At 46.0% G+C, this 23,892-nt stretch overlaps 1 protein-coding gene across 4 annotated transcripts; it reads left to right on the top strand.

The window, feature by feature from the left end:
- Positions 1–87: 87 nt before the first annotated feature.
- On the top strand, positions 88–22,969 carry RBM27 (RNA binding motif protein 27). 4 transcript variants are annotated; one of them, XM_059859864.1, is made up of 22 exons: positions 88–231; positions 2,850–2,968; positions 3,757–3,881; positions 5,681–5,772; positions 6,337–6,527; positions 6,943–7,026; positions 7,332–7,595; positions 8,146–8,379; positions 10,107–10,241; positions 12,240–12,389; positions 14,209–14,356; positions 14,637–14,790; positions 15,318–15,572; positions 15,672–15,800; positions 16,629–16,751; positions 17,270–17,344; positions 17,453–17,617; positions 18,021–18,125; positions 18,218–18,409; positions 18,661–18,747; positions 19,198–19,308; positions 19,926–22,969. In XM_059859864.1, exons 1-22 carry the CDS (start codon positions 173–175, stop codon positions 20,010–20,012), a joined length of 3,084 nt encoding a protein of 1,027 aa, XP_059715847.1. In that variant the 5' UTR covers positions 88–172; the 3' UTR covers positions 20,013–22,969. The 4 variants fall into 4 exon arrangements, with proteins under 4 accessions (XP_059715847.1, XP_059715846.1, XP_059715848.1 ...); XM_059859863.1 differs by having other exon boundaries at positions 5,666–5,772; XM_059859865.1 differs by lacking the exon at positions 6,943–7,026 and having other exon boundaries at positions 5,666–5,772.
- The last annotated feature ends 923 nt before the right edge of the window (positions 22,970–23,892 follow it).

Below are 23,892 nucleotides of genomic sequence, written 5' to 3'. Positions count from 1 at the left end.
GGCTCGGGCTCTGGGCTGCTGCCATTGGTTGGCAGCGCGGAGCGGCACCTTCTGATTGGTGCTGGCTCGCGGCCCCGCCCCGGCCATGCCCAGCAGGCTGCGCTGCGGGCGGTGCCGGGCAGGTCGCGGCGATGGCGGCGGTGTAGCTGGGAGCGGGCGGCGCGGGGCCACCATGATCATCGAGAGCGTAGACGCGCTCAAGTCCTGGCTGGCCAAGCTCCTGGAGCCCATGTGAGTGCAGGCGTGCGGGCTGGGCGGAGCGGGCGGACAGCGCTTCCCGCGGGCCGGGCCCGGCCGAGGCGTTACGGCCCTGCCCCTGGCCCGGGCCCGGCGCGCCCGGAGTACGGGACAGCCCGGGCCCGGGGGGCTGCCGGGGGCCTTCTGTCCTACAGCGTGCAGCGGAGCTGGAGGAGGGTTTGGAGCACAAGTCTGATAAGGAGCAGCTGGGAAGGGGTTCAGCCTGGAGCAAAGGAGGCTCAGGAAGGCCCTTGTGGCTCTGCACAACTCCTGCCAGGAGGGGAGAGCCGGGGGGTCGGCCTGTGCTCCAGGGAGCAGGGACAGGAGGAGAGGGAACGGCCCCAGGCTGGGCCAGGGCAGGCTCAGGGTGGGCACAGGAGGAATTTCCCCATGGAAAGGGTGCTCAGGGATTGGGAGTGCCCATCCCTGGAGGTGTCCAAGGAAGGACTGACCGTGGCACTCAGTGCTCTAGGCTCCAGACAGGGGGGGATAGATTGAATTTGGTGGTCTGGGAGTGCTTTTCCAATCTCTGTGATTCTGTGTGCTCCCAACTGCTGTCCCGGCTGTGCTGTCAGATTTCAGTCCCAACTCTGTCATCTCGGAGTAGAGCCAGGGGCTGCTGCAGGAGCTGACAAAACCAGGAATAACGCTGAAACTGTGGAAACTCTGCATTTACATCCTGCTGCTGCTTGCACTGGGAGTGGGACTGGGATGGAGTCAGCAAGGATGCAGGTCGTGTCGTGCATTGTGTGGGTTCTGCTAACTGGCTGCAAAGGGGTTGGATTTGTGCTGGTCCCAAGCTCTGCAGTGCCTGAGCCCAGCTGGTGCTGGTGGCACAGGCACAGCGAGGGGTCAGCAGGTCTCACCAGGGGAAGCTGCTTGTCAGTGCCTGGCCAGGCTTGGCTCTCCATGAAGTACAGCTGAGGCCTGTGGGAAGAGTTTTAAATAGGCCTTTTGTCTGCTCAGTTGCCATCATTAAGTGTTAGGCTTTTGGAAGTTCTTCACAGCTTTCTTTTTCCCTTGTTACGATCACGGGTTTCTTTGGTGTTTGGTCAAACCCTGCTGAAAATTTTTAGGCTGGAGCATGACTCCTGCTCCTGCACTTTCCCTGCCGACTCCAGTCAGTGTCCAGCGTTCCTTGGGCATTTGAGCTGCACTGGGGAATGGGTGGCAGGAAATCGGGGAATTGGCCAGTGGGCCCTGACAGTCACAGGCTCTGTAGTGGCACTAGAGTGACAATACAGACTGCCTTGCCTGGAGCAGGGCACTCACCTTGTGTGCTCCTGTACTGCATGAGGGGATGGGATGGGGTGCTTGGGAGGGACTGACATATGGAGGGAGTAAGGTAATGGTTGTGAAGTGAGGGATAGCTTCCTCTATTTGAAATTGAATATTTATAGTCAGTGGGTGAGGGCCCCAGTACATCACACACAGTGAATGCATCACATGCAAGTTATTTCTGTGTGTGTGAGAATTGTAAAATCTGTCAATTTGTGGTTTCTTTGTTCTTAATTGCTCCATTTACCCTGGCTCTCAGTGGAGGTTGGATGCTGTTGGAGGCTATATGAGAGCAGAGCTACTTGATTGCTGCTCATTGAAGATTTTTATTTCTTTCACCTGTTGCCCTCTGGTTGGCTTTTTGCCTTTTGCTTGTTTTCTGGATCTTTTTCTTACTTGAGATTATTTTGAGGTATATATATATATATATATTTCAGAATTTTTCTTTCTATTTCCAGAGTTACTGTTCTCAGAAAATACACAATAACCTCTTTAAATGTTAATTTTTAAAAAAAAGTCTTTTGAGTATTTTAGGTTTCTGCCCCCACCTGATATCTGGCATCTGCACACTCTGAGAAGCCAAACAAGGAGCTGTAATTTAGTCACACTGTTACTCTATTTCATACCTGGGGTGCTCCTAGTAGCTGAGTAATGGAATCTAGAGCAATATCCAGTTTAAAGATTAGTGATGAAGTATCACTGTGCACAGTTGGTGAGTTTGGTCTTTGTGGACCAGACGCAGGTGAAGGGAGCGTGAGGAGAGAGCCTGGGTCAGTAATTGCTCCCTTTAGGTGTTGTACCAGCATTAAAAGGTTACTGTAAAATATGGCACGGAGGTATCCTTGAGGAGGAAACCCCAGCACAGCAGGACAGTCACTGAAGCTGTGCAGAAGGTGTCTGTGTGCGCATTGAAAATGGGCCTCTGAACTCCTTTATAACAGTGTTTGAATTTTTAAATGCAGTTTAATCAGTCCTTCTCAGCCTTTGTGCAGTGCCTGCCCTGGCCCGTGCTCAGCTGTGCCTGTAGAGCTGGAGGAGTGCTTGCTGGCCGGGAGGAGGTTCAGCAGCAGTGGGTCTGTCTGGGCTGAAGAGAGGTGCTTTTCCTCAGCAGAGCTCTGGAGGAGCAGAGGTCGGGTCTGGTTGAGGGGGCTCACAAGGCAACTGAAACAGTGGGCTGTGCTTGGAAAAAGCCCTTTGCTGGCTCCGTGGCCCCAGGGCAGCTGTGCTGGTGCATGTGAGCCTGGCAGCCCGGGGGTGTTGCAGGAGCTCCTGGGGCTCTGCAGTGCCTGTGCCCCCATCGTGCAGCAGCCAAGCACAGTTTTCTCTCTCACTAGATGTGACGCTGACCCCTCAGCCCTGGCCAACTATGTCGTGGCGTTAGTCAAGAAAGACAAGCCCGAGAAGGAGCTGAAAGCTTTCTGTGCTGACCAGCTGGATGTGTTCCTGCAGAAAGGTGGAGTGGCCACGGCTGGCTGGGGGCTGCGGCTCTGGGTGGGAGGAGGCAGGGTGCTGCACCGTTACTGCCCTCAAAATCTGTCTTGGTAGCCATGAATATTCCTTACAGAGTTTGAAGGAATCATGTGACTAAAAAAATAGTAATCATAACATGAAGTCATGTAACTTGGAGTTTTCACGGTGGGTGGGAAGAAATGTTCTTAAATAAAAGCAATTTAATTTAAAGTGTCAGACGTGTTGCCAGAAGTTTCTCTGACAGGTGTTTGGTAACTTTTGAAAACCTGGTCCATTGTAATCCTTCAGACTGCTGGGACCTTCACATGTGGCAATTTGCTTCATAGTCAAGGGTTTAAACACCTGAAAGTCTGACACTCACTGGGAAGGTTATTGTGCATTTCTTGTGATGTTGAACTGCTGATGAGGGTGTTGAAAATTATTTACTCTCATAAAAATTGCCCCTGAGAGGCTGCTGAGTGTAGCTGATGGAACTTGTGGATAGCTGTGGACTTGCTCCTTGATACAGGCAACAATCATGCTTGCCCTTAGAGCAGGAGAGTCTCTGTTGCTGTCTGTGATATACCTGAGGAATTTCTTTCTCTAAATTAACAGCCTCAAGTGCCACAAATGTAATTCCAGCTCCTTCAGTGGAGCTAATGCTCCTTAATCTGAGGTGCTGCTGCTGCAAGCCGCCCACCTGGCTGACTGTTTTCAGGGTCTTCTCTAGTAAATGTAATCATGCACTTAAATGCAAATGTAACAGTATTTTCTTGTGTTCTCTATCCTCAGAAACTTCAGGGTTTGTAGATAAACTCTTTGAAAGTTTGTACACCAAAAGTTACCTTCCTTCTGCTGAGCCCACAAAGGCAGAGGCAAAGCCTGCAGGGCAAGAGAAAGAAGAAGTCAAGGAAGAGGTAATGTTATTTATTCTGCCTGCCTTTTATTTTCAAATAGCTCTCCTACATTTGTGAGGCAAAATGTGACAGAAAAATGTACTCTATTGTGACTAATGATCTTTGTGTCCAAAGAACTGTGGAAGGTGACTACTCAGATAACATTTTACATCCCTTTGTAGAGTCTACCTTTGATTAAGCACTCAGAAATCCTATTCACAGCTCTGGTAATACCAGTGGATGATTAGTTGGAAGAGTTTGAGAGGGGGAAGCAGCAAAAACATTCCAAAACATTTCCAATTTTGTATATTCTGTGAGGAATGAAAATTACTTAAAATGTTTTCTGTGATGCTTAAAATCATTGAAATATGTCAGCCTCTGTATTGTAATAATTATTTTGGAAAGTCAGGTAGGGTTTGTTTGCAAAGAGTTTTACCTTGATTTTAAGTTCTGTTGGCAAAATTGAAAGCAATCAAATTTTTGAGAGAAGGTGACAAATAATTGCAGAAATTGTCAGTCAGTGAAACACAGGTCAGCCCAAACAAATGCAGGTCCTTATTTACCTGACTGGGGTTCATCAACTGATTTAAATTAAAGTTGCTTTTTACTTTTTTTCCTTTTCTCTGATGTCCTTTTTATCCGAGGATGTGATGCAGAGTTACGACAGTTTATGGCAGTAGTTTTGCTTATGGCAGTTCATAGTTTGAGCAAGACTTTCACTGTAAGAGCTTTCCCCTCTGTTCTCCAAGTACTGTCACAGTTTATAGAAAGTCCTGTAGAGCTCCCTTCAGTTGACTTTACCAGTGCTCTGCTGGGGGCAGAGGAGGATGTTTGGGGAGCTGGAGGGGAGTGGCAATAAGCAAAAGAAGATTTCTAGGACAGCTTTTTGGGACAACGTTCCAGAATTCAGGACATCAGTTAGTTACTTTGACATCAGCAAGGCCTTCACGATGTGTCATGAAGCTCAGTGTGTGGCGTGATTCCTACTCACAGAGGCCTCAAAATGAACGACACATGGAATCACAGTGAGGTCAGGGCTGGAGGGGACCCCAGGTGCCATGTGATACACCTTGTGCTGGTAGTAGGACTGCAGCAGGAGCTCTCCAGAGCTCTGTCATGCCAAGTCTTGAGTATTTCTGCCAATTCTCCCCAGATAATCCTGTTTTAGAAGGATTCAGGAAGCCTTCCTTTTGGTTTCAATTGGAAAAAAAGTCTTTTAAAAATTAGTGCATGTAAGCTTTTTCCAGCAAAATTTACAGTAACTTGTGAGCAGTGTGAAATGGCAGCAGAAGTGCAGAATAGGTCAGTGGTTTGCAGTAGTGGCACAGCTGGCAGACTTCTGAACCTGCTGTGGTGGAGGCAACCTAGAAATGGGACCAGTTCCACCATGGGAGCAGGATTTTGCCTTGAAGCAGTTATTTAAAATGTCAGCTAGTGAATTCCCTACCTGGAGAGGTGACTGCAGACTTTGTGTTTAAAGGTTCGGGAAATACCTCACTTGTAGAATTGGTTATGCTAAATACGGAAGTAGAGTGGAGACAGAGCTTGTCCTTCATGAATCCTGTTTAGAAACAAAGCATCAAAGTGGTTTTATTTAGGGACATCTCTTCTGCAGAAAAAAAGAGCAAGTTTTGAGACCAAAACTCTTCAGCAGACTCTAGTGCTTGATTACTTCAGTAGTGCTTCAGTTCTCTGGGCAAGTAATACTTGAGTATTGTTTTCTTTGCATTGCTGTCTGTAACTTGAACTACATTTTGGTGTAATTTTCTTAATTTAAAAAAGTGATGCTCATCCTTGTTTGGTAGTTGTGTGTTAAACAGAATTTTCAAGAGTCTGTTGAAGAAGAGCGGGAGAGCAGGAAGAAGAAGTATTCCAGTCCCCAGAGGAGCCGTGCAGATTCCAGTGAGCAAAGGTTAGCTTTGAGCCACAATGTTAGGAAATTTTTCTGTATTTGCTGTCAATCTTTGACTGTATTTTTTTACATTGTAGGTAGTGATTTTTGTGAAAAATAGGGATTTTCTCCTTCCTTTGGCTGTGATACGTTGTGCGTATGCTGATCATGTGCATGAGAAGTCTCCATGAGAGGTTGGCCTCTTGCACAAGAGGCCAAATATTCTTCAAATTACAATTCCTAGGAATGTCATCAGTTCCATTGTTTCCCTTTTTATATAAATGAAGCGCATTTTTTGGGTCTGTAGTTTCTGGGGGCAGTTGTTCACACCATGTCAGCATCACTTCTAAAGCCTCTTCTGGTTTGAGAATCATGTCTCACCTTGCCAGTTCCTACCCCTGCTTTCTACAGACCAGTGAATCAGCTTTAAGATTCTGTACTTCTCTGTGTAATTTGTGAAATTCTGACTGGAGTGTTTCACTGCCCAAATGGATGGGAAAGGTGGACAGTATCTTTCCATGTTGCAAGCTTCTTTTTTAATTTTGTTTCTCTTTTCACTGACGTGGTCTACATCTGTCTTTCCAGAACCAGAGAGAAAAAGCGGGATGATGGGAAGTGGAGGGACTATGACAGGTACTATGATAGGAGTGACTTGTACAGGGAGAAGTCTGGCTGGCGCCGGGGCAGGAGTAAAAGCCGCAGCAAAAGCAGAGGGCTGAGTCGGAGCCGCAGCCGCAGCAGGGGCCGCAGCAAGGACCGGGACGGCAGCAGGAGCGGTGAGTACCCGGGTGCTGCTTCAGGACAGCATCCTATTGCAGTGGCAGCTGTGACTTCTACAAGCTGGATGATCTAGCAGGCAGGAGATGCCCTTGAGAAGTTGGAGTGAATTCTGATGGCTTTGTGTTCTTGAAATTATTAATTAAGATGCTGTTCTTCAGAGTAGAACAATTAAGGGGTTTGTTGTCTTCTTTGCTAACCTCTTAATTTATCCACAGATGTATTCCTGTGGATAGCAGTAGCTCATATTTTTGTGCTGTGTGTTCTGATAAAGCTGTTGAATTTATTATTTTTGCCTCTTAAGGACTGAACTTTTTGCAAAGCAGTATTTCCCTCTTTCGTTTTGTTACTGTGTATTTTTTAGAGAAGGCTTCTCTGCAGTTGCAGGTGGTTACCATATGATTATTCTTTTAGGGCTAGTTCAGGTCTGTCGGAAAAGTAAGTGGCACAGATTACAGCATTCCACGCACCTTGAGACCGCGTTAGTTAAGGGCAGAGGTAGGTTTGTTGTTTCAGGCTTTTGCCCTTCTTTCTCCTTTAAAAGAGAGCTGTAAGCCAGAGTGAAATAAGTAGTAGAGGAATGAATGTGCATTTTGCAAAGAAAACTTGGATATTTCTGAAGTTAAACCCCTATTTACATTCTATTTAGTTATTACTCCATTGGTAAGACTGAGCTCCTTCAAGAACAGTTCAATGTGCAGAGTGATGAGTATTTCAGAGAATGTGTTATTGTCTCTTGCCCATGGCTCTGATGTACAGAGCAAAACATGAAGGCTTTACTCAGCTTTATTTTTTTTAAACAGAGCACCGAGAGAGAGAGAGATCAAAATACAAGAGTGAAAAAAATGATGTTGAAGGCTCGTATAATCCAGTGTCCGCATCTCCCAGTAAATCCTCTGAACAGTATTCCTCTGCACAAGCTATTCCCAGTGCTGTAACTGTAGTTGCACCTGCGCACCACCTTGAAGGCACCACAGAGAGCTGGTCAAATTACTTCAACAATCACAGCAATCCCAGTTCATTTGGCAGAAACCCTCCTCCTAAAAGAAGATGTCAAGACTATGATGGTAACTGTTCCTTAGTTTTCAGTTTCATGCTTTGTTTCAGTGTTTATGTGACTTTTTCTTTTTAAGGTATTCACTAAATGTGAGCAGCAAGTCACACTGCAGCAGCATGTGATGTGTACCTTGTATGTAACAGATGCAGAGATGCCCTTTGTTGTACTGGAGAAATAGCTAATCTTACTGCAAGCAGTTTGCGTGTGTGGCAGTTGCTGGATAGGAACATATGGAGTTTTTTCACAGTTCTCTATGTGCTAGACAAATACCTCAACCACTGGCAGTCCTGGTGCAGATTGCAGTGTGTGTATGTTTAAAATAAACCGCAGTACTTCTGACTTTTTCCACAGCTTTTATGAAGAATGCATATAAGTTTGTATGCTTTTAGGAAAGATTGTTCTAATTTCAATTATTTCGTGAAACCTTACCTTACAATATAACGTATCAGTGGATGCATGTTTTGTTTAGTAAGAAATTCCATGAAAACCTGAACTGTTACAAATGACAGAGAACTGCTGCGTGTGTTTTCTAACAAGAGGTGAACTGTCCTGTTTTGCAGAGCGAGGCTATTGTGTCCTTGGCGATCTCTGCCAGTTTGATCACGGAAACGATCCTTTAGTGGTAGATGAAGTCTCCTTGCCCAGCATGATCCCGTTCCCGCCGCCGCCGCCAGGGCTGCCGCCGCCGCCGGGACTGCTGCTGCCGCCGCTGCCGGGGCCGGTGCGCGGGCTGCGCCTGCCGGTGCCGCAGCCGCACCCGCAGCCCCCGCCGCCCGTCGTGCTGCCCGTTCCGCGTGAGTCACGGGGGGAGCCAGAGCTGCAGCGCCTTGGCTAGCAGGCTGCTGCAAGGAGCAGTGCCCAGAGCTGCAGCGCCTTGGCTAGCAGGCTGCTGCAAGGAGCAGTGGCCAGAGCTGCAGCGCCTTGGCTGGCAGGCTGCTGCAAGGAGCAGTGGCCAGAGCTGCAGCACCTTGGCTAGCAGGGTGCTGCAAGGAGCAGTGGCCAGAGCTGCAGCGCCTTGGCTGGCAGGCTGCTGCAAGGAGCAGTGGCCAGAGCTGCAGCGCCTTGGCTAGCAGGCTGCTGCAAGGAGCAGTGGCCAGAGCTGCAGCGCCTTGGCTAGCAGGGTGCTGCAAGGAGCAGTGGCCAGAGCTGCAGCGCCTTGGCTAGCAGGCTGCTGCAAGGAGCAGTGTCCAGAGCTGCAGCGCCTTGGCTAGCAGGGTGCTGCAAGGAGCAGTGCCCAGAGCTGCAGCGCCTTGGCTAGCAGGGTGCCGCAAGGAGCAGTGGCCAGAGCTGCAGCGCCTTGGCTGGCAGGGTGCTGCAAGGAGCAGTGCCCAGAGCTGCAGCGCCTTGGCTAGCAGGGTGCTGCAAGGAGCAGTGGCCAGAGCTGCAGCGCCTTGGCTAGCAGGGTGCTGCAAGGAGCAGTGCCCAGAGCTGCAGCGCCTTGGCTAGCAGGGTGCTGCAAGGAGCAGTACCCAAAGAATTCTGAATATTCAGCTGGTAAACCATGGTGTTCCTTGCACTGCAAACTGTATTAAATTGGGCAGGGGAGTGGAGCTGGGGATCTTTCAGCTCACCTCAGTGGTAGTTGGTGGTGATTGGACTGGTCACTGACCCTTACTAGCCAGGTTTTTTTCTGGCTGTAATGCAAGAAATGTTGCAATTCAGTCTCCTAGAGGTTCTAATGAAGATCTAGTGTTGGTGCTGCATTAGCTACCACTAGAAGGCAATACATTATTGACACATTTAAGAGCTTTCTTAGCTTAGCAGTGATCTGAGATGTTGAGCCTTTTGTGTTATCCTACTGCATCTTATGAACTCCGTGAAGAAATGGCATATTAGGGGCATGCTTACTCTGTTTCAGTGCTGTCTATTCCAGGGACAAAATAAATGCTGTGATAATTGTGTCCAATACCAGCAACTTTGGGATGAGGAATAATTTGATACAGGATTAACCCTAAACTTTGCGTGAACCCTTTAGCAGGCAGAACTGACTTGCTGTGAGAGAACAGACAGTGCTCAGGACGCGCTGTGTCGCGTCACTTGGGGTCCTTTTTGATCTTACAGTCAGTAGGAATGTCTGTATGGTACATGGGGAAACCAAAGCACAACCAGCTAGAGAAATTCTTGTCTGGGAATGCCTCTTGCCCTGCAGTTCTTATTTCAGAACTGCAGTCTGAATGCTACTGAAGTGATCTCTTGCTCTGAGCAAGCCTTGTCTCTCCATGGTAGAGCTGAGGGCGGAGCTGCTGTGGTTAAGGCATCTCTAGCACTAACAAACCACGGAGAAGGAAAAGACACTTCTTTCTTTTCTCTTAAAGCTTTGTCTCTCCTGAGAAAGAGAAAAGGTGTTGGAATCAGAGTAGCTTACCTGAACAGGCTTCTCAGTTTACTGTTACTGTAGTGGGATTGGACATATTTACAGCCCGGACCTTGCTCAAAGCAAAGCATGAACACAGCACTGAATTGTTTGCACGTTCTGCCTCTGAGCTGTCGGGGTGTGATGTGTTGTGTGGTGTTGTTGCAGGACCACCTTTAACACAGTCCAGCTTGATCAACAGTCGTGACCAGCCGGGGACAAGCGCAGTGCCCAGTCTTGCACCCGTGGGAGCAAGGCTGCCTCCTCCTCTGCCTCAGAACCTGCTCTATACAGTGTCAGAACGTAAGCAAATGCCTTTTGGTTTAAATCTGTTCGTTGGAAACATTTTAAATTTTCTCTGTTGATGTGTGATTAGAAATTATGATCTGTCTTCCTCCAATATATACAAATCTAAAAAGAAGTCTGATGGCTCTCCCTGGCTCAGCCCATCATCCGTTCTGGGATGGAATGGCAGCAGTGCTCTGCCCTGGTCTGAGGAGGAGCACTGTGGGGAGCTCTGGGTTTCATGTGCTTGCAGCAATCCAGTTGTTGTATAAGAAATGTTCCTTTCATCTTCAAGCCATTCAGTAGGACATTAGTAGGTGAAAGAATGGATCTGCAAACCTGTAAATGCTTTTTAACTTAGATTTTCTTTCTCTGCACTTTGCACTAATACAGATGAGAACTTTTATTTCCAGCTGTATGTCACAATAGTCGCACAGTCTTCATAGACATCAGTGCTTTTTATAATCTTTTTCCAGAATCACCCTGATTCTAGCTTTCTAAAGGTTGTTAGCTTTCACTGGACATGTCCCTCTTCCTTAACAGAGCTCAAAATTTTTAAAAGTATGTTTTTACGGGGGAAGAATATAGCAAAATACCTGGAAAGTCCTAGATCGCTCAATTTAAATACAACAAAATTAATTTCTTTGATAATTAAAGGATTAATGGCATTCCCATGTTCTCTGTGACCAAAATAGATAATTGAATGTCAGTGTTTTATAATATTCTCATCTGAGGTTTTTTAACATAAATATTCTGAATTTTATTCAAAGAGGGGATCTAGTTCAGTTCATGACCCATGTCATTTTATTTGTAACTTCCATGCTTTTCAGAACTTGAGACATTCAAATTTCTTTTTAGATGATCTGTTCAGTTATCTCCAAGTCCTTTTGAGTGTTCAGGTGTCACCATCTGATCCTTTCAGTTCTGGAACTTCTAATGGGTGATTCTGCCTGTTGGAGCTCACAGGGCTTGACAGTAATTCTGTTCTCCAGAACCTCTGTGGAGATTCTCATCTCCTGTTCTTGGACTGTTGTGGTAACAGCTGCTGGTTGCCCTCTTGCAGTCAATCATGTTCTAAATAAGGGAAGAGGATCTTGTGGTTCTGCTCCTTTGAGGTTAGAGAAAGTTCTTGTTTTACAGTGTCAGGCTCTGCTATCAACGTGGATATTGTGGGGCATCTGAATGTTAACTGTAGAGTTGTCTTTGTTGCTGCAGAATAAGGAGCTGGGATTTTGGAGGCATTCATGTTTGTCAGGTTCCCTTCTACAGGCATTTGTTCTGTTCCTGTGGAGGCTCTTCACAGACTTCATTCATTCTAGTTCTTGTACAGCTTTTCCTTTTTAAGGTTAAAAAAATGTGTTATCCTCAATTTGGACCTTGGGCTGGAGGAGCAATAGGAGTTAATTGTCATCTTGTATTCTTGTGGTGATGACTTCTAATGGAAATAATCATTAGTACCTTACCTAAGCTAGGCAGCTGATCTCACTCTTACATGAAGAGACTTCAGTAGGTAAGTATTGGTTCCATTGCCTCATTTCTCAGCTTTCTTTGATTGAAATCATTTAAATATGTTCTTCACCTAAAATTCCTTTCTGAAGAGACCCAGACTGTTGGGCAGCAAAGGCTGAAAATCTCTTTGCATCTTAGACTCTACATATAAATGCTGCAACCAAAACCTGTGTTTTTGCCCTTAAAACACTGCCAGACGTTGTGCACGCTGTCACGCAGACACCTCAGGCCTTTCCAGGCAGTGGATCAGCAGTACTCTGTATTGTGACCTGTGGGCTTTGGGCAAACAGTACCAGAATAAAAACCAAAAGAGAATGTGTTTAGATAGGCTAGGCCTGGAATTCAGGTGAGGGTTTGCAATGGCTGCACAGGTTGGCTGTACCACCTCTTCTCTTCATCCAAGAGAGCTTCTGACTCTTGGACATCCGTGCACTTCCTTGAAGGAAAATTAACCCCGAGTCTTAAACTCACTTGAAAAATTCTGTCGTTTCTCTCCTTTTTTTGTAGATACATATGAGCCAGATGGCTATAACCCTGAAGCTCCTAGTATTACCAGTGCTGGTAGATCTCAGTATCGGCAGTTCTTTACGAGAGCACAAATGCAGCGTCCAAATCTAATTGGCCTAACATCTGGGGAGATGGATACAAACCCTCGAGGTAGGAAGGGTTCTGGTCATTGCTGTTGCTATTTTTGTCCAAGACCGTCAACACTTTTCCCTCTTTTCAGGCTGAAAGCACTAGTTTTTCTCACTGATCTAGTGTTTCAGAGCTTTTTTTTTTTTTTTTTTTTTTTTTTTACATTTCTACCTTTTTTTAAGTGCTAATATGCCCATATTAAAGTCAAAGCAGCCCTTTTTATTAAAAATAACCACTTGCTTGGGATTGCTACAGGGGTTGTGTTGGTTGGTTGGGGTTTTATTCCTCTTAAGCCTGTGAAGGTATTTTCCAGGTACTGGTAGCTCCTAGAAAGAAAAATGGTCCCTAAAGGTGGATTTAGCAGCACGGTCTGCAGACTGCTTTTGATCAGCTGAGGGCACAGAGGTGATGATCCAGGCTCCTTGCCTTGGCTGTTGTGATGGTAGTGAAGAAGGGAGCTGCCATGGCATGTTTTGGTGCTTCATGCTCTGACTCTGTCAGCCAGGTGTTCTCTCTGAAATGAACATCCCAGGTATCATTCCAATTTCCCAGCTGATAGGAATCCCAGTCTGCACCTTCATAATTCCTAGCCCCTGCCTGAATGGATGTGGCTGCTATCTCTTAGTGGTGATGTGCACAAAGCATCTTTTAGGGATGGGCACAGGTCAAGGCTCTTCGAAGTTTAGTTGTAGTAGCAAAACTTTCTTTCTCCCTTGTGTTTTCCTGCCCTGATTCTTAAAACCAAAGATGTTAAGTTTTGGGTTTTATTGTTCTACTTCAGTATTTCTTACTCAGTAGATAACAAAGATTTTTTTCCCCCAGCATTACCTTCCAATGACTCATCTTATAAGGAATATGGCTAAATATTATTGTAGAAATTGCTGTTGCTGTTTGCATCTTAATGACTGTCACAGAGGCAGGGTTGGGGCTTAATTGAGAGCCCATCCCAGGGATAAGGCAGGGATGAGTGCTCAGTGGTAGGGCCTCACACAATATGTTTTACTGTCTTTATCACAGGTGTGAAAGGTTTGCTCTCAGATCGTCCTCCAAAGTGAGGATGCCATGCCCAGAAATGCCCAGTCTCTGTTCTCACCAGTGTAATCAGCTGAGCCCTGGCTTATATAAGAGCCATAGAAATTGCTGTGTAACTCAGACTTCTTTTTAGGGGTTGAATATTTGGCATTCACAGGAGACTAACACAAAGGGCATAATCTTGAAAAGTTTGCAAATAAATTTCTAGCAAACTTTGTGTTGGTAGAATTTGCTTCAAACTTTAAATCTAATGTCTTAAAAGAGTGTAATAGTTGTGCTTAGTTAAAAGTTTGTTGCTGAAACCTGGCTGGAGGGCTGGCAGTGGGATAGCAGTGGAAAGAACGGGTTCTTGGTTGCTTTTGCTCTGTCAAGGGTTCATACAGGGCAAGCTGGTTGTTAATTCAGCTCCTGCCCTTGCAGAGCTCTGACTTAAAGCCTGGGGATCCACCCATGGATTCTTTTCCTCCTTTTCTGTTTTGCTGGGATTTGGTGTTTTCTTTTTTCTTTCTCTCCCTTTCCTGCAGAATCTGAGTTTTTAATACCTGAAAAATGAAGTTTTAGCTTTGTTTCTTCAAGCTAGTATTAGCCTTAAAGGTCAAAACCTGTCCCTCCCAGCTGGACCCTGTGTGTTTCTCTCAGGATGTTTAGTTAGGCTAGGGAATGATCTGAATGATTTTGTTCAGAAACAAAACTGACCAATTTGAAAAAGTCATCCTAATGTTTATGTTTTTAAACTCAGTTCTGTTTTGCTGTGTGAAAGCTTTTCCATGTATGGTGGAATAACACTGGCCTTTTTCCTTCCCTCCAGCTGCCAACATTATCATCCAAACTGAACCTCCCATTCCCATTACAAATAACAGCAGCAATGTCACTAGAGTTGTCCTGGAACCAGACAGCAGGAAGAGATCTCCAAGCAGCATGGAATGCCCACCATTGAAGAAACCCTGGTTGGGAAAGTAAGAGTTAGCTACAGATGTTAATTCAAATTACCCGATTGCTGTCAGTGCCATGAACACTGCTATTCCCCAGTCTCTGTAATTTGGGATGGTTAGGTCAGAAAGTCTGTGCCCCCATAATATGGAGACTAAACATGGGGTCAGGGAAAGCTCTCTTTTGTTAGTGGCTAGAGGATGTACTTTTTAGTGGAAAAATGCAATTCAGATGTATGTTAACATTTGCTGCCTTAATTAAGGACTTACATACTTATCTGAACTCTTCTGTTCTCCTTTTCTCTAGGCAAGTGAACAACAACCAGAATAAACCAGGGTTTTTGAAAAAGAATCAATATACTAATACAAAATTAGAAGTTCGAAAAATTCCACCAGAATTGAACAATATTACACAGCTCAATGAACACTTCAGCAAATTTGGAACTATTGTAAACATTCAGGTAAAAAACCAAAGTCAGTTTTATGTCTGTGCATGGGTATTTTATTTTCCCTGAAGCTTGTTTGAATACTGCATAGTTTCTTTGAGAAATCTTAGCGGAGACAAACTGGGAGAGGAGGCAATCAAGTTCAGAGAAACCTGTTCTTGGTCTACTGTGTATTATTATCTTAATACTGTAAAACATATTGGTTTCAGCCTTCATGATGGCTAATTTCATTTGAAAGGCTGACAGGTTTAACTAAACCAACTCAGGATTTTGAGCAACTTGTGTATAACTTTTGAAAGAGATGATCTTATATGATTGCCATTCATCTATTTATTTGAAAGTGTATAGACTTTGCTGCAAGTACATGTAAAGTTTGCCAAAAGCTGCTTTGCTTTAATTACATAGAGTGTCTTACCAGTGTTCTGAGCTGTTGATACACTGGATATTCAACTCATCATTGCACATTATTTCCAGATGGGTTTGCTAATGACTGAAATGTTTTCTTCCTTGAGAAATAAAGCATTTGTGAACTTTGGCTTTAGGTGGCTTTCCAGAACGATCCTGAAGCTGCTCTCATTCAGTACTTGAGCAACGACGAGGCGAGGAAGGCGATTTCCAGTACGGAGGCAGTGCTGAGCAATCGGTTTATCCGGGTGCTGTGGCACAGGGAGAGCGAGCAGCAGCCCCCGGCGCTGCAGCAGCAGCAGCCGCCGCCCACCCCGCAGGCGCTGCAGCACCTGCAGCAGCAGGCGCTGGCCACGCCGCCCGCCGTCACCGTGCACAGCAGCCTGGCCAAGGTGCGTGCTGTCCAGGGGCTCAGCAGCGTTCCCAAGGGGCTGCTGCTGCAGAGAAGTAAAGTATCTAACCTTGATGTTTTCCAATCTGTGCGTACACAGGTGATGAACAAGCCCCTGGCGCCTGGTGCCTACGTCCTTAATAAAGTCCCGGTGAAAAGGCGCCTTGGAGCAGCGGGCGGGAGCCAGCCTGAGCTCAGCCAGCCCGGGGCGGGGGCAGAGGAGTCTCAGGTATGTTGAGAGTGGACCATGCTCCTGCTCTCAGGTACAGCTTTAGCTTGTCAGCCAGGGAAGGATGAGCAAAGAGAACTTGTGTGTTGTTCCCACTTGGTTCTGTTCCTTTTCAGTAATGTTTTGTGCAGCCATGGTCAGTCACTTCTTCCTCATTTCATTAAACGTTTATATGGAATAGGGACAATGACTTTAGGACCTGTCAACTACAACACTATCAGTGTTGTAAATAGCATAAAATATTTTTAGTAGTGCTTGATAGTAAACAAGTCTGACAGCCTGTGAGACCAGCCTTTTGTTGACAAAGGTAATGGCTCTCCCAGTAATTTTTGAGCTTTTGCTGTGCTTTAACAGCAGTATTAGAAGCTTAGAGTATTTGTACCCAGAGTTCGAGCCAATAAGTGTTCAATTCACACTGATACCATAGTGCAGCATGTGTTCCGGGCCATGGGGAAGTCCTTTTAAGAGAGGAAGCATGGAGTGGCTTTTGCTGCCTTACTTGATCAGCAAGTGGGATGTTGGGCTGCGACTGCAGAGCTGAAACTAAGGCATGGGCTGGTCATCACCTTCAGTGGTGTCCTGGTGGGAATCAGGATGCAAAGGGAGTCTGCCATGGAGCAGGAAAGGATTTCTTTTTCAGAAATCCTTTTAACTGGACTGATGTCTTTATCCATGTGTTTTAATTGCCTCGGACTTTCTGCCTCCTTGCACAAATCTGAACATCTGAGTTGAGGTTTCAGGGAACATGATCCAGTGAAGTTCCCTGCTGGTATATCATGGTCACTTTGAAATATTCCATATTTTACTGGGTGTTTTTTACTGTTTCAGATATTTCCTACTTCTACAAGCCACTCAAAAATGGTTTACAGTTCTCCAAACTTGAAGACAACTCTGAAGTCTGGTGCAGGGTCTAAACCTCATGACGTGCAAGAAGCCCTTAAAAAAAAACAGGTACTTAGTGCTTGATGGCTGCCTGACAGGGTAAGGAGCAAACTGCATTTAAAGGCACCTGAAACCTCAACCACTCCTCTACAGCTTTTTATGTGGGTGTGGAGCTGCTCCTTGTTATGGGGTGGTCTTGCAAACACACCTGGGGTAATCATGTGTGGAATGTCCTTTTGGGGCGTTTTATTTGATGCACTTGGCCATGTTGGGTTTTCTGGGTTTTGTTGGGGTTTTCTGGATATAATCTCTGCAGGTATGAGACACTTGCATGACAGTGCACACAGTATGTTTCTTAAGAGGTGTCTGAAAGGGGCAAAATGCTAGTAAAGTACCTTGCAGCAAGAAATGAGGCTTTTATTCATTTTTTATTTATTGAATCAGCTGCACTTCATACTTGTACTTTTTGCAGAGGGTACTTTTGGTTGTGGATTTCACTTCCATAGCTTGAAGAGGACAGTATGATCTCTATGAGTACACACAATGCTAGACTGCTTTTTATTGATGGAAAGAGTTTTCTCTTACAGGAGGCAATGAAACTCCAGCAAGATATGAGGAAAAAGAAGCAGGAGATGTTAGAAAAACAAATAGAATGCCAGAAGGTAAGTCTGGGATGTGGCTAGTAAATACATTCTGATTTTGTACATACCTGTCTGTTAAGGGCTGTTTTTCCTGGAATCTTATGTTCCTGTTCTTTTATTATTGTATAGATGTTGATATCCAAGCTGGAGAAAAACAAGGCTATGAAACCAGAAGAGAGAGCAGAAATTATGAAGACTTTAAAAGAACTAACAGGAAAAATATCTCAGTTAAAGGATGAATTAAAAACTTCGTCTACAACCTCCACACCATCCAAATTGAAGTCCAAGACAGAGGTATTTGTTGTGCAACACACTTGCCTGCTTGGTTTTTGTAACTATTTCTATTAATATTTCTTAAAAATGCAACAGCATTAGATCAAAACACTTGCAAGCAGAATTTTAATGTGAGTGATAACCATGGACAAACAAGCCATGGTTGAAGGAACAAACATGGCCTAGTTTTCTTGTAGCTCATTCATGTTTGTTCCAGTTCTAAAGCAGAGAATTCTAGATCCTTCAAAAAATGGGGAGGACCACACACACACAGAGGCAATTAAACCAAAACTGAATTTAGAGAAAAGTATGGCTGTCTGTATCATTTGCATGAATGTACTGCTGAAGTGGGATAAAACATTACAACTGCCTTACAGTTCTGCCCTTTCCTTCTGTTTTCTCTTCCCACCTCTTTTTCTTCCAGGCACAGAAGGAACTGTTGGATGCAGAGCTGGACTTCCATAAGAGACTGTCCTCTGGAGAGGACACGACCGAGCTGCGGAAAAAGCTCAATCAGTTACAGGTGGAGGTGAGCTGGTCTGACTGCTGCTGTTAATGAGCTTGTGAGTCCTGGCTGTTTCAGCTCCTCTCACTGGGGCCATGGCTGTGTTCCTTCCCCAGGCTGCCCGCTTAGGCATCCTGCCTGCTGGCCGAGGAAAGGCCGTGTCAGCCCCAGGAAGGGGCCGGGGCCGGGGCCGTGGGGGCAGAGGACGGGGGATGCTGAACCACATGGTGGTGGATCATCGGCCCAAGGCACTCACCGTGGGAGGCTTCGTGGAAGAGGAGAAGGATGAATTGTTACAGCACTTCTCTGTGAGTGTGGCCTCTAAATTAATACACCTTTCCTTTACTGCTGTAAAATCAAGCTTGTCTTAGAGTAGCAATAAACCTGGACTTTTGCCCAAAAATGCAAATACTACTATAGTGATGGCTGATGCAGCTGGGAGTCCTCTGGCTCTCACTTCTCTGCCCAAAAAATCAGATTTCAGTGCACTACAATTGTACTGCGATTATGGAAGTGAAGGAGAACATTACTGCCAGTCCTAATGAACTTTTCCTCACAGAAATTTGGAGATATCGAAGATCTTCAGGAAGAGGATTCCCCATTAAGTGTTGTTGTAACTTTTAAGTCCCGCTCAGAAGCTGAGAATGTAAGTATAATCATGGATATATTTTTTCACATATCTAAAATAAGAGTTTTTAACTACTTGTGTCTACCTTTGTATTTTAACATTTCAGAGGCTTTGATCCCCCAATTTGAGGTTGATAGTGCTTGGTGCTGCTGCAGGTAGTGCTGCTGAAGGGGAAGTACCTCCTGCTGGTCTGAGCAGTGACACAGGGCTTTCCCTGATAAAGCTGCGTGTCCCTGGCAGTTCAGAGCTCTGCTCATCCTCTCATAGTGCTGGGGCAGGAGCAGGATTTGGCAGATTTGGGTGTGGCTGGAGTTGCTCTTGGAGCACTGAAGTGGGTGATTGTGGTTTATATATTTGAGATCTTCAAATATGCCTCTGTAGCACATGCTGTGGGTCTGGCTTGTTGCTGATGTTAGAAGTTGTTTGCTGGGTCCTCTCTGAAAATCTGTGCATTTAAACTCGGCCCAGGCTGCTAACCAGGGATCGCGCTTCAAGGACCGGCGGCTCCAGATCTCGTGGCACAAACCCAAGGTACCCTCTGTGTCCACAGAAGTCGAGGAAGAGGAGCCCAAGGAAGAGGTATGGAAATCTCTTAATAACCTGATCATTCTTACTGGAATCTAATAGCTGAGAGCTCTTAGCATGCAGTTTCCTGTGTGCTGAAGAAACTTCATAAAAGTTGTTTTTACAAACCAGGAACTGAACTGGTTTTGAATAGTCAGGTAGTTTCCTACATTTTGAAACAGAGAAAATGGAGGGAAGAAAAGACACTTTGTGGATGGGCTGTTAATTTGTCAGTGATGTAAACAAGCCTCAGGTTCTGTATGTGCAGGCTGCAAAGCCTTTTAGTTCTCTCTCTTTGTGCTCTACTCAAGGAGAAGATGTGTGTGTTCTTCCCTGTAATTCACCTTAACACCTGAAGCTTTTAAAGGTTATTTTGTTGTAGCATTTAACAGAAACCTTGTTTGGGAGAGGGTGAGTGGTGGTTTATTCCCACTTCCTCTGAAGCTTTGCTCTCTCTTTCCTGACACAAGGCTGCTGTTCTTCCCTTAAAGCTGTTTGGATGTAACTGTGTGAGTTTGAGACACGCTCACACCCGCAGCAGGCACCAGTAGAGCTGGTGCTGTGAGCTGGGGTTTGTCCCTGGGCATAGCTTGGGACTTGTGTCTGAAAGCTGATTTTTTTTCTTCCTCCAGGAGACTGAAACCTCAGATTTATTTTTGCACGAAGATGATGATGATGATGATGAAGATGAGGATGAATCCCGTTCTTGGAGAAGATGAAACTTGATGTTCGAAATGTATAATTTTAGGAATATAGTTCAAACTACATCTTTTAAACGTTTATTTAAGGAAGTTGATGAGCCAAAAAGAGCTTTACTTTCTTTTCAAACCACAGAATTTACCATGAGCAGTTTGGTATGAAAACATTTGGGACACAGAGCTGTAAGACTGAGCTAGCCAAAGGCCCAGGAACTTCTTACAAGATTATCAAGCTCACCAGGGTGGTGATTTTTTTCTATTTAAGAAGGATAAAAAGGGGGGAGGGGGTTGGAAATCAGTATTTTCTTGTCCTCTTTTTGTGTCACCTGTATTACCTTGTTTTGGGTTTTTTATAATGTGATTGGTTTGTTAGTTTATAATTGAAAATATATTACAGGTTTTATTTAGCAATATTATGAGGTTAGGGGAAAGAAAACTTTCATTAAATATTATGAAAGAAAAACTGGCCTCATTTGCTCGTTGAAAAAAGGGAGCATTTTATTTCCTGTGGAGTCTCATGTTGTAGGAATTATTTGTGGTTAGATTCTTAAATCATTTACTTCAGTATGTGTGACAGCCACACTATCTCTATGTTGTGCTGTTTTGTGAGAGGAGGTGGAAGAAACAATTTAGCAGGATATTGTTATAACATTGTCCAGTTCACTCTGTTTCTCTAAATTCTGCTTCACAGAAAACATCAGCAGGAGCACACACTGGAGTGGATTTTCACTCCTCCTTGGTTTCCTTCTGTCATTTCAGTGTAAGGCTCAGTGTAGGTCAGGCTGTTGTTTGCATTTCAGTATTTGTGAGCAAGAATGGAAGGAGTTCCAGTCTTCCTCTAAAGCCACTGAACTGGCCCCTGTCTACCAGCCAGGAGCAGCTCTCCTCTGGCTGTCCCCAGCTGTGTTCCACAGCTGGGGTTCAGAGCAGGTGGGTTACAGCAGGGTGGGCTTCTGCCCACAGGACTGGGGTGTCCTGCTTAGCCAGCCCCACAGCAGGGTGCAGTGTCCCAGGGCTGCTCAGGGCTGGCTGTGCAGAGGGTGTCCCTGTGTCCCCTTCTCAGTGCCTCTCTGCTGTCCCTGGAACCCTCTCTGCTCTCCCAGGGCTGCTCAGGGCTGGCTGTGCAGAGGGTGTCCCTGTGTCCCCTTCTCAGTGCCTCTCTGCTGTCCCTGGAACCCTCTCTGCTCTCCCAGGGCTGCTCAGGGCTGGCTGTGCAGAGGGTGTCCCTGTGTCCCCTTCTCAGTGCCTCTCTGCTGTCCCAGGGCTGCTCAGGGCTGGCTGTGCAGAGGGTGTCCCTGTGTCCCCTTCTCAGTGCCTCTCTGCTGTCCCTGGAACCCAGCAGGGTGTGTGCTGAGCCAGGGGCTGGGCTGCCTCTGGGCTCTGTGCCTTGTGCCTGGGGCACCCAGCAGCACCTTCCCTGACTGCCCCCTTGCCCTGGCCACTCCTCAACAGTGTTTTTGTGCACTTGTACACAAAATCAGCACTGTGGCCATACACAGCACTCTTCTCTCTTGAATGGCTGCCAGTGTAGGCCCCAGTAACTCCTGACTGAAAACAGCATCTGCCCAGCCCTTTGCCTGCCTGTGGCTCTGAGTGTGGCAGGGCAGGTGCTGAGCACCCTTTGGGGTCCCAGCCCTGCTGACTCTATCCTTGTCCTGTTTGAGGTATCCAACTTGTGTAATGTCCTGTTTCTTGTCAACTGAAGGGAATGTCTCCAGTATTCTGTCTCTTTCCAAACCTCTCATCTTCCTAGAATTAGGACTGTTCTCCTAATGCTGAGACTAAATTCCAGGCATGAAGAATTGGAGGAGAAACCCACCTCATGAACTTACAAGAATGTCTTGCTCTTCTCCCATCACCTCTAGGGGTTTTAATGTCTGTGGCACTGTGTGTATCTTGAGAAGTCCATTGCAGCAAACATGTCTGAGTCCTGACAACTTAAAAAAGGAGAGAGGGATCAAAAGGATTTATATATTTTTTTGTACAGAGTTTTTTCTTAAACTGTATAATTTTGTAAATATTTTGCTTTTTTGTGTACTAAAATTACCGGCGTATAGATTTCAATAAGAATTGTTGTATTTTTGTATTTGGAAAATGAAAATTACAGTGGATTAATTAAGCTGTAAGAAAAATTGCGGTAGCCTTCGACACACACAGAATGGATTCCTTTTCATATGGTTTTAGCTGTAAGTGACACTGGGGTGGCACCTGTGTCAGGTGAGCGAGCGAGGGCCGTCTGAGAGCTGCACCCATTGCAGTTTGCCCTCACGGGGCCCCTGGCAGGCTCGCCCGAGTGCCAGGAGCCACCCCAGAGGTGGCAGTGCCCCCAGCCTGGCTGGCCCGGGGGCAGAGGAGGAGGAGAGGAGCTGTGTGACACTGGCCTGCCTTTTGCCAAAGCTTATGCACCCCCCTGTACTTTAGGGCATGCTGGGCCTGTCTCGGGGTGGTTTGGCTGGGATTTCTGCGTTTCCAGAGGCAGCAGGGCAGGACAGCTGAGTTCATTTCATGGTGATGCTTTACTGGGACACTCAGCTGTGCCTTGGGCAAAGCAGCCCTCAGGGGTACCTGTGTGCCCCAGCCACGTGTGCCAGCCTGAGCCGGGGCCAGACACTGAGGGATGAGGGGATGGGGAAAGGAAGTCACTGCAAAGAATTCCTTCCCTTTCTGTGCTGAATTAACCTGAGCAAAAACAAACAAAACCACCTCAAATATGAAACCAGGCACCTGCTTAGGAAAGCACCACTTCAGCAAAATCATGTGAAAAGGAACAAAGCTCCTCTTGGTGTATAGTAACCTTGTACTATAGTTTTTACAGATTGTGAACTTGTGTAATAGGATGATAGCAGATATTGTTGAATTTCTAATTGTTTACACATTAAAATTCATATATGTAATGTTTGTTTTATTGATTACAAGCCAAATTTCTAAGATGCATGTTGACTTTTTTTGCAATAAAGTTATAGTATGGAATGGTTCAAGATTTAGGAAAGACAAAATTCTAACTGAAATAAATTGGAAGGAGAACCATCCAAAAAAATGACAACTCTCAGAAAAAGAGCATTATCACTTCTTTGGGGGGAGGTGGGTGTGTGAAGGGGGGTTTGTGTGTGTGTAATGTGGGTGCAGGTTTGGTTTAGGTCAGAGCTGGGACAGAAATCTTCCAAGTGCCCCAGTGCTCTGGAACAGAATGTGTCAGGGCAGGTAAAAGGATGTGGGAGGAGATGGGGTGGAGGGACTCCAGTAAAGGCTGCTTGGCAGTTGTGGGGGGGCTCAAAGTTCAACAGGAGCTGGAGGAAGCTGTAGAGTCTGGGGTGGGTTCCCAGTCTCCTCCAGGTTTGCAGTGTTCTGTTGGATACAAATCCTGGCAGGATACACCTGCTAGTTCTGGCTCCTTTGTAGGCTGGGGTGAAAACGAATGTCTTCTATTATTACCTTTGTTTTTGGTCTTTGGCCCTTTCGCCAGTTCCTGTTATTCCCTCCTGCAGCCCCGCCCTGTACCTGCTGTGTCCAGGTGCTGCAGGGTGACACAAAACCTGGGTTTCTCTTCTGTGCTGCTGAAGAGGCTCTCCATGACAGACCTCAGTGCCAAGAGTTAAACTTTGGAACCTGCCCCAGAGCCTGTCCCTGTCCCCAGCCTGGTTCTGCAGGAAGCAGCCAGGTCCTTTAGGAGGCATCCTGACATGGAGAGGAAAGGCTCAGTGGCCAAAGCACTTGCTGCTTGCTGTACCATTACAGTTCATTGTAATGGAAAAAGGGTGTACATGGATTGGGAGTAGCATTTGTGTGTGTGTGTGTGGCTTTGGATGTATTTTTTCCCTCAGCCATTCCAAATGTGATCTGAGAGCTCCCTGAGCACAGCAGCAGCGTTCAGCAGGGTGGGACAGCTCTTCCCACAGCCCTG

The sequence above is a fragment of the Haemorhous mexicanus genome, chromosome 15 (genome assembly GCF_027477595.1).
Source record: "Haemorhous mexicanus isolate bHaeMex1 chromosome 15, bHaeMex1.pri, whole genome shotgun sequence".
Lineage (NCBI taxonomy): Eukaryota > Metazoa > Chordata > Aves > Passeriformes > Fringillidae > Haemorhous > Haemorhous mexicanus.
Note: the sequence above shows the minus strand (reverse complement) of the source record. Positions and strands in the feature narration are given on the sequence as shown.

Bases quoted from the DNA above. Each gene is read 5' to 3' on its own strand.
- RBM27 (XM_059859863.1), top strand. From the start codon at position 173: ATGATCATCGAGAGCGTAGACGCGCTCAAGTCCTGGCTGGCCAAGCTC. The intron at 6,528-6,942 runs GTGAGTACCCGG...TTATTCTTTTAG, and splicing joins CCGGGACGGCAGCAGGAGCG to GGCTAGTTCAGGTCTGTCGG. The intron at 19,309-19,925 runs GTATGGAAATCT...TTCTTCCTCCAG, and splicing joins AAGAGGAGCCCAAGGAAGAG to GAGACTGAAACCTCAGATTT.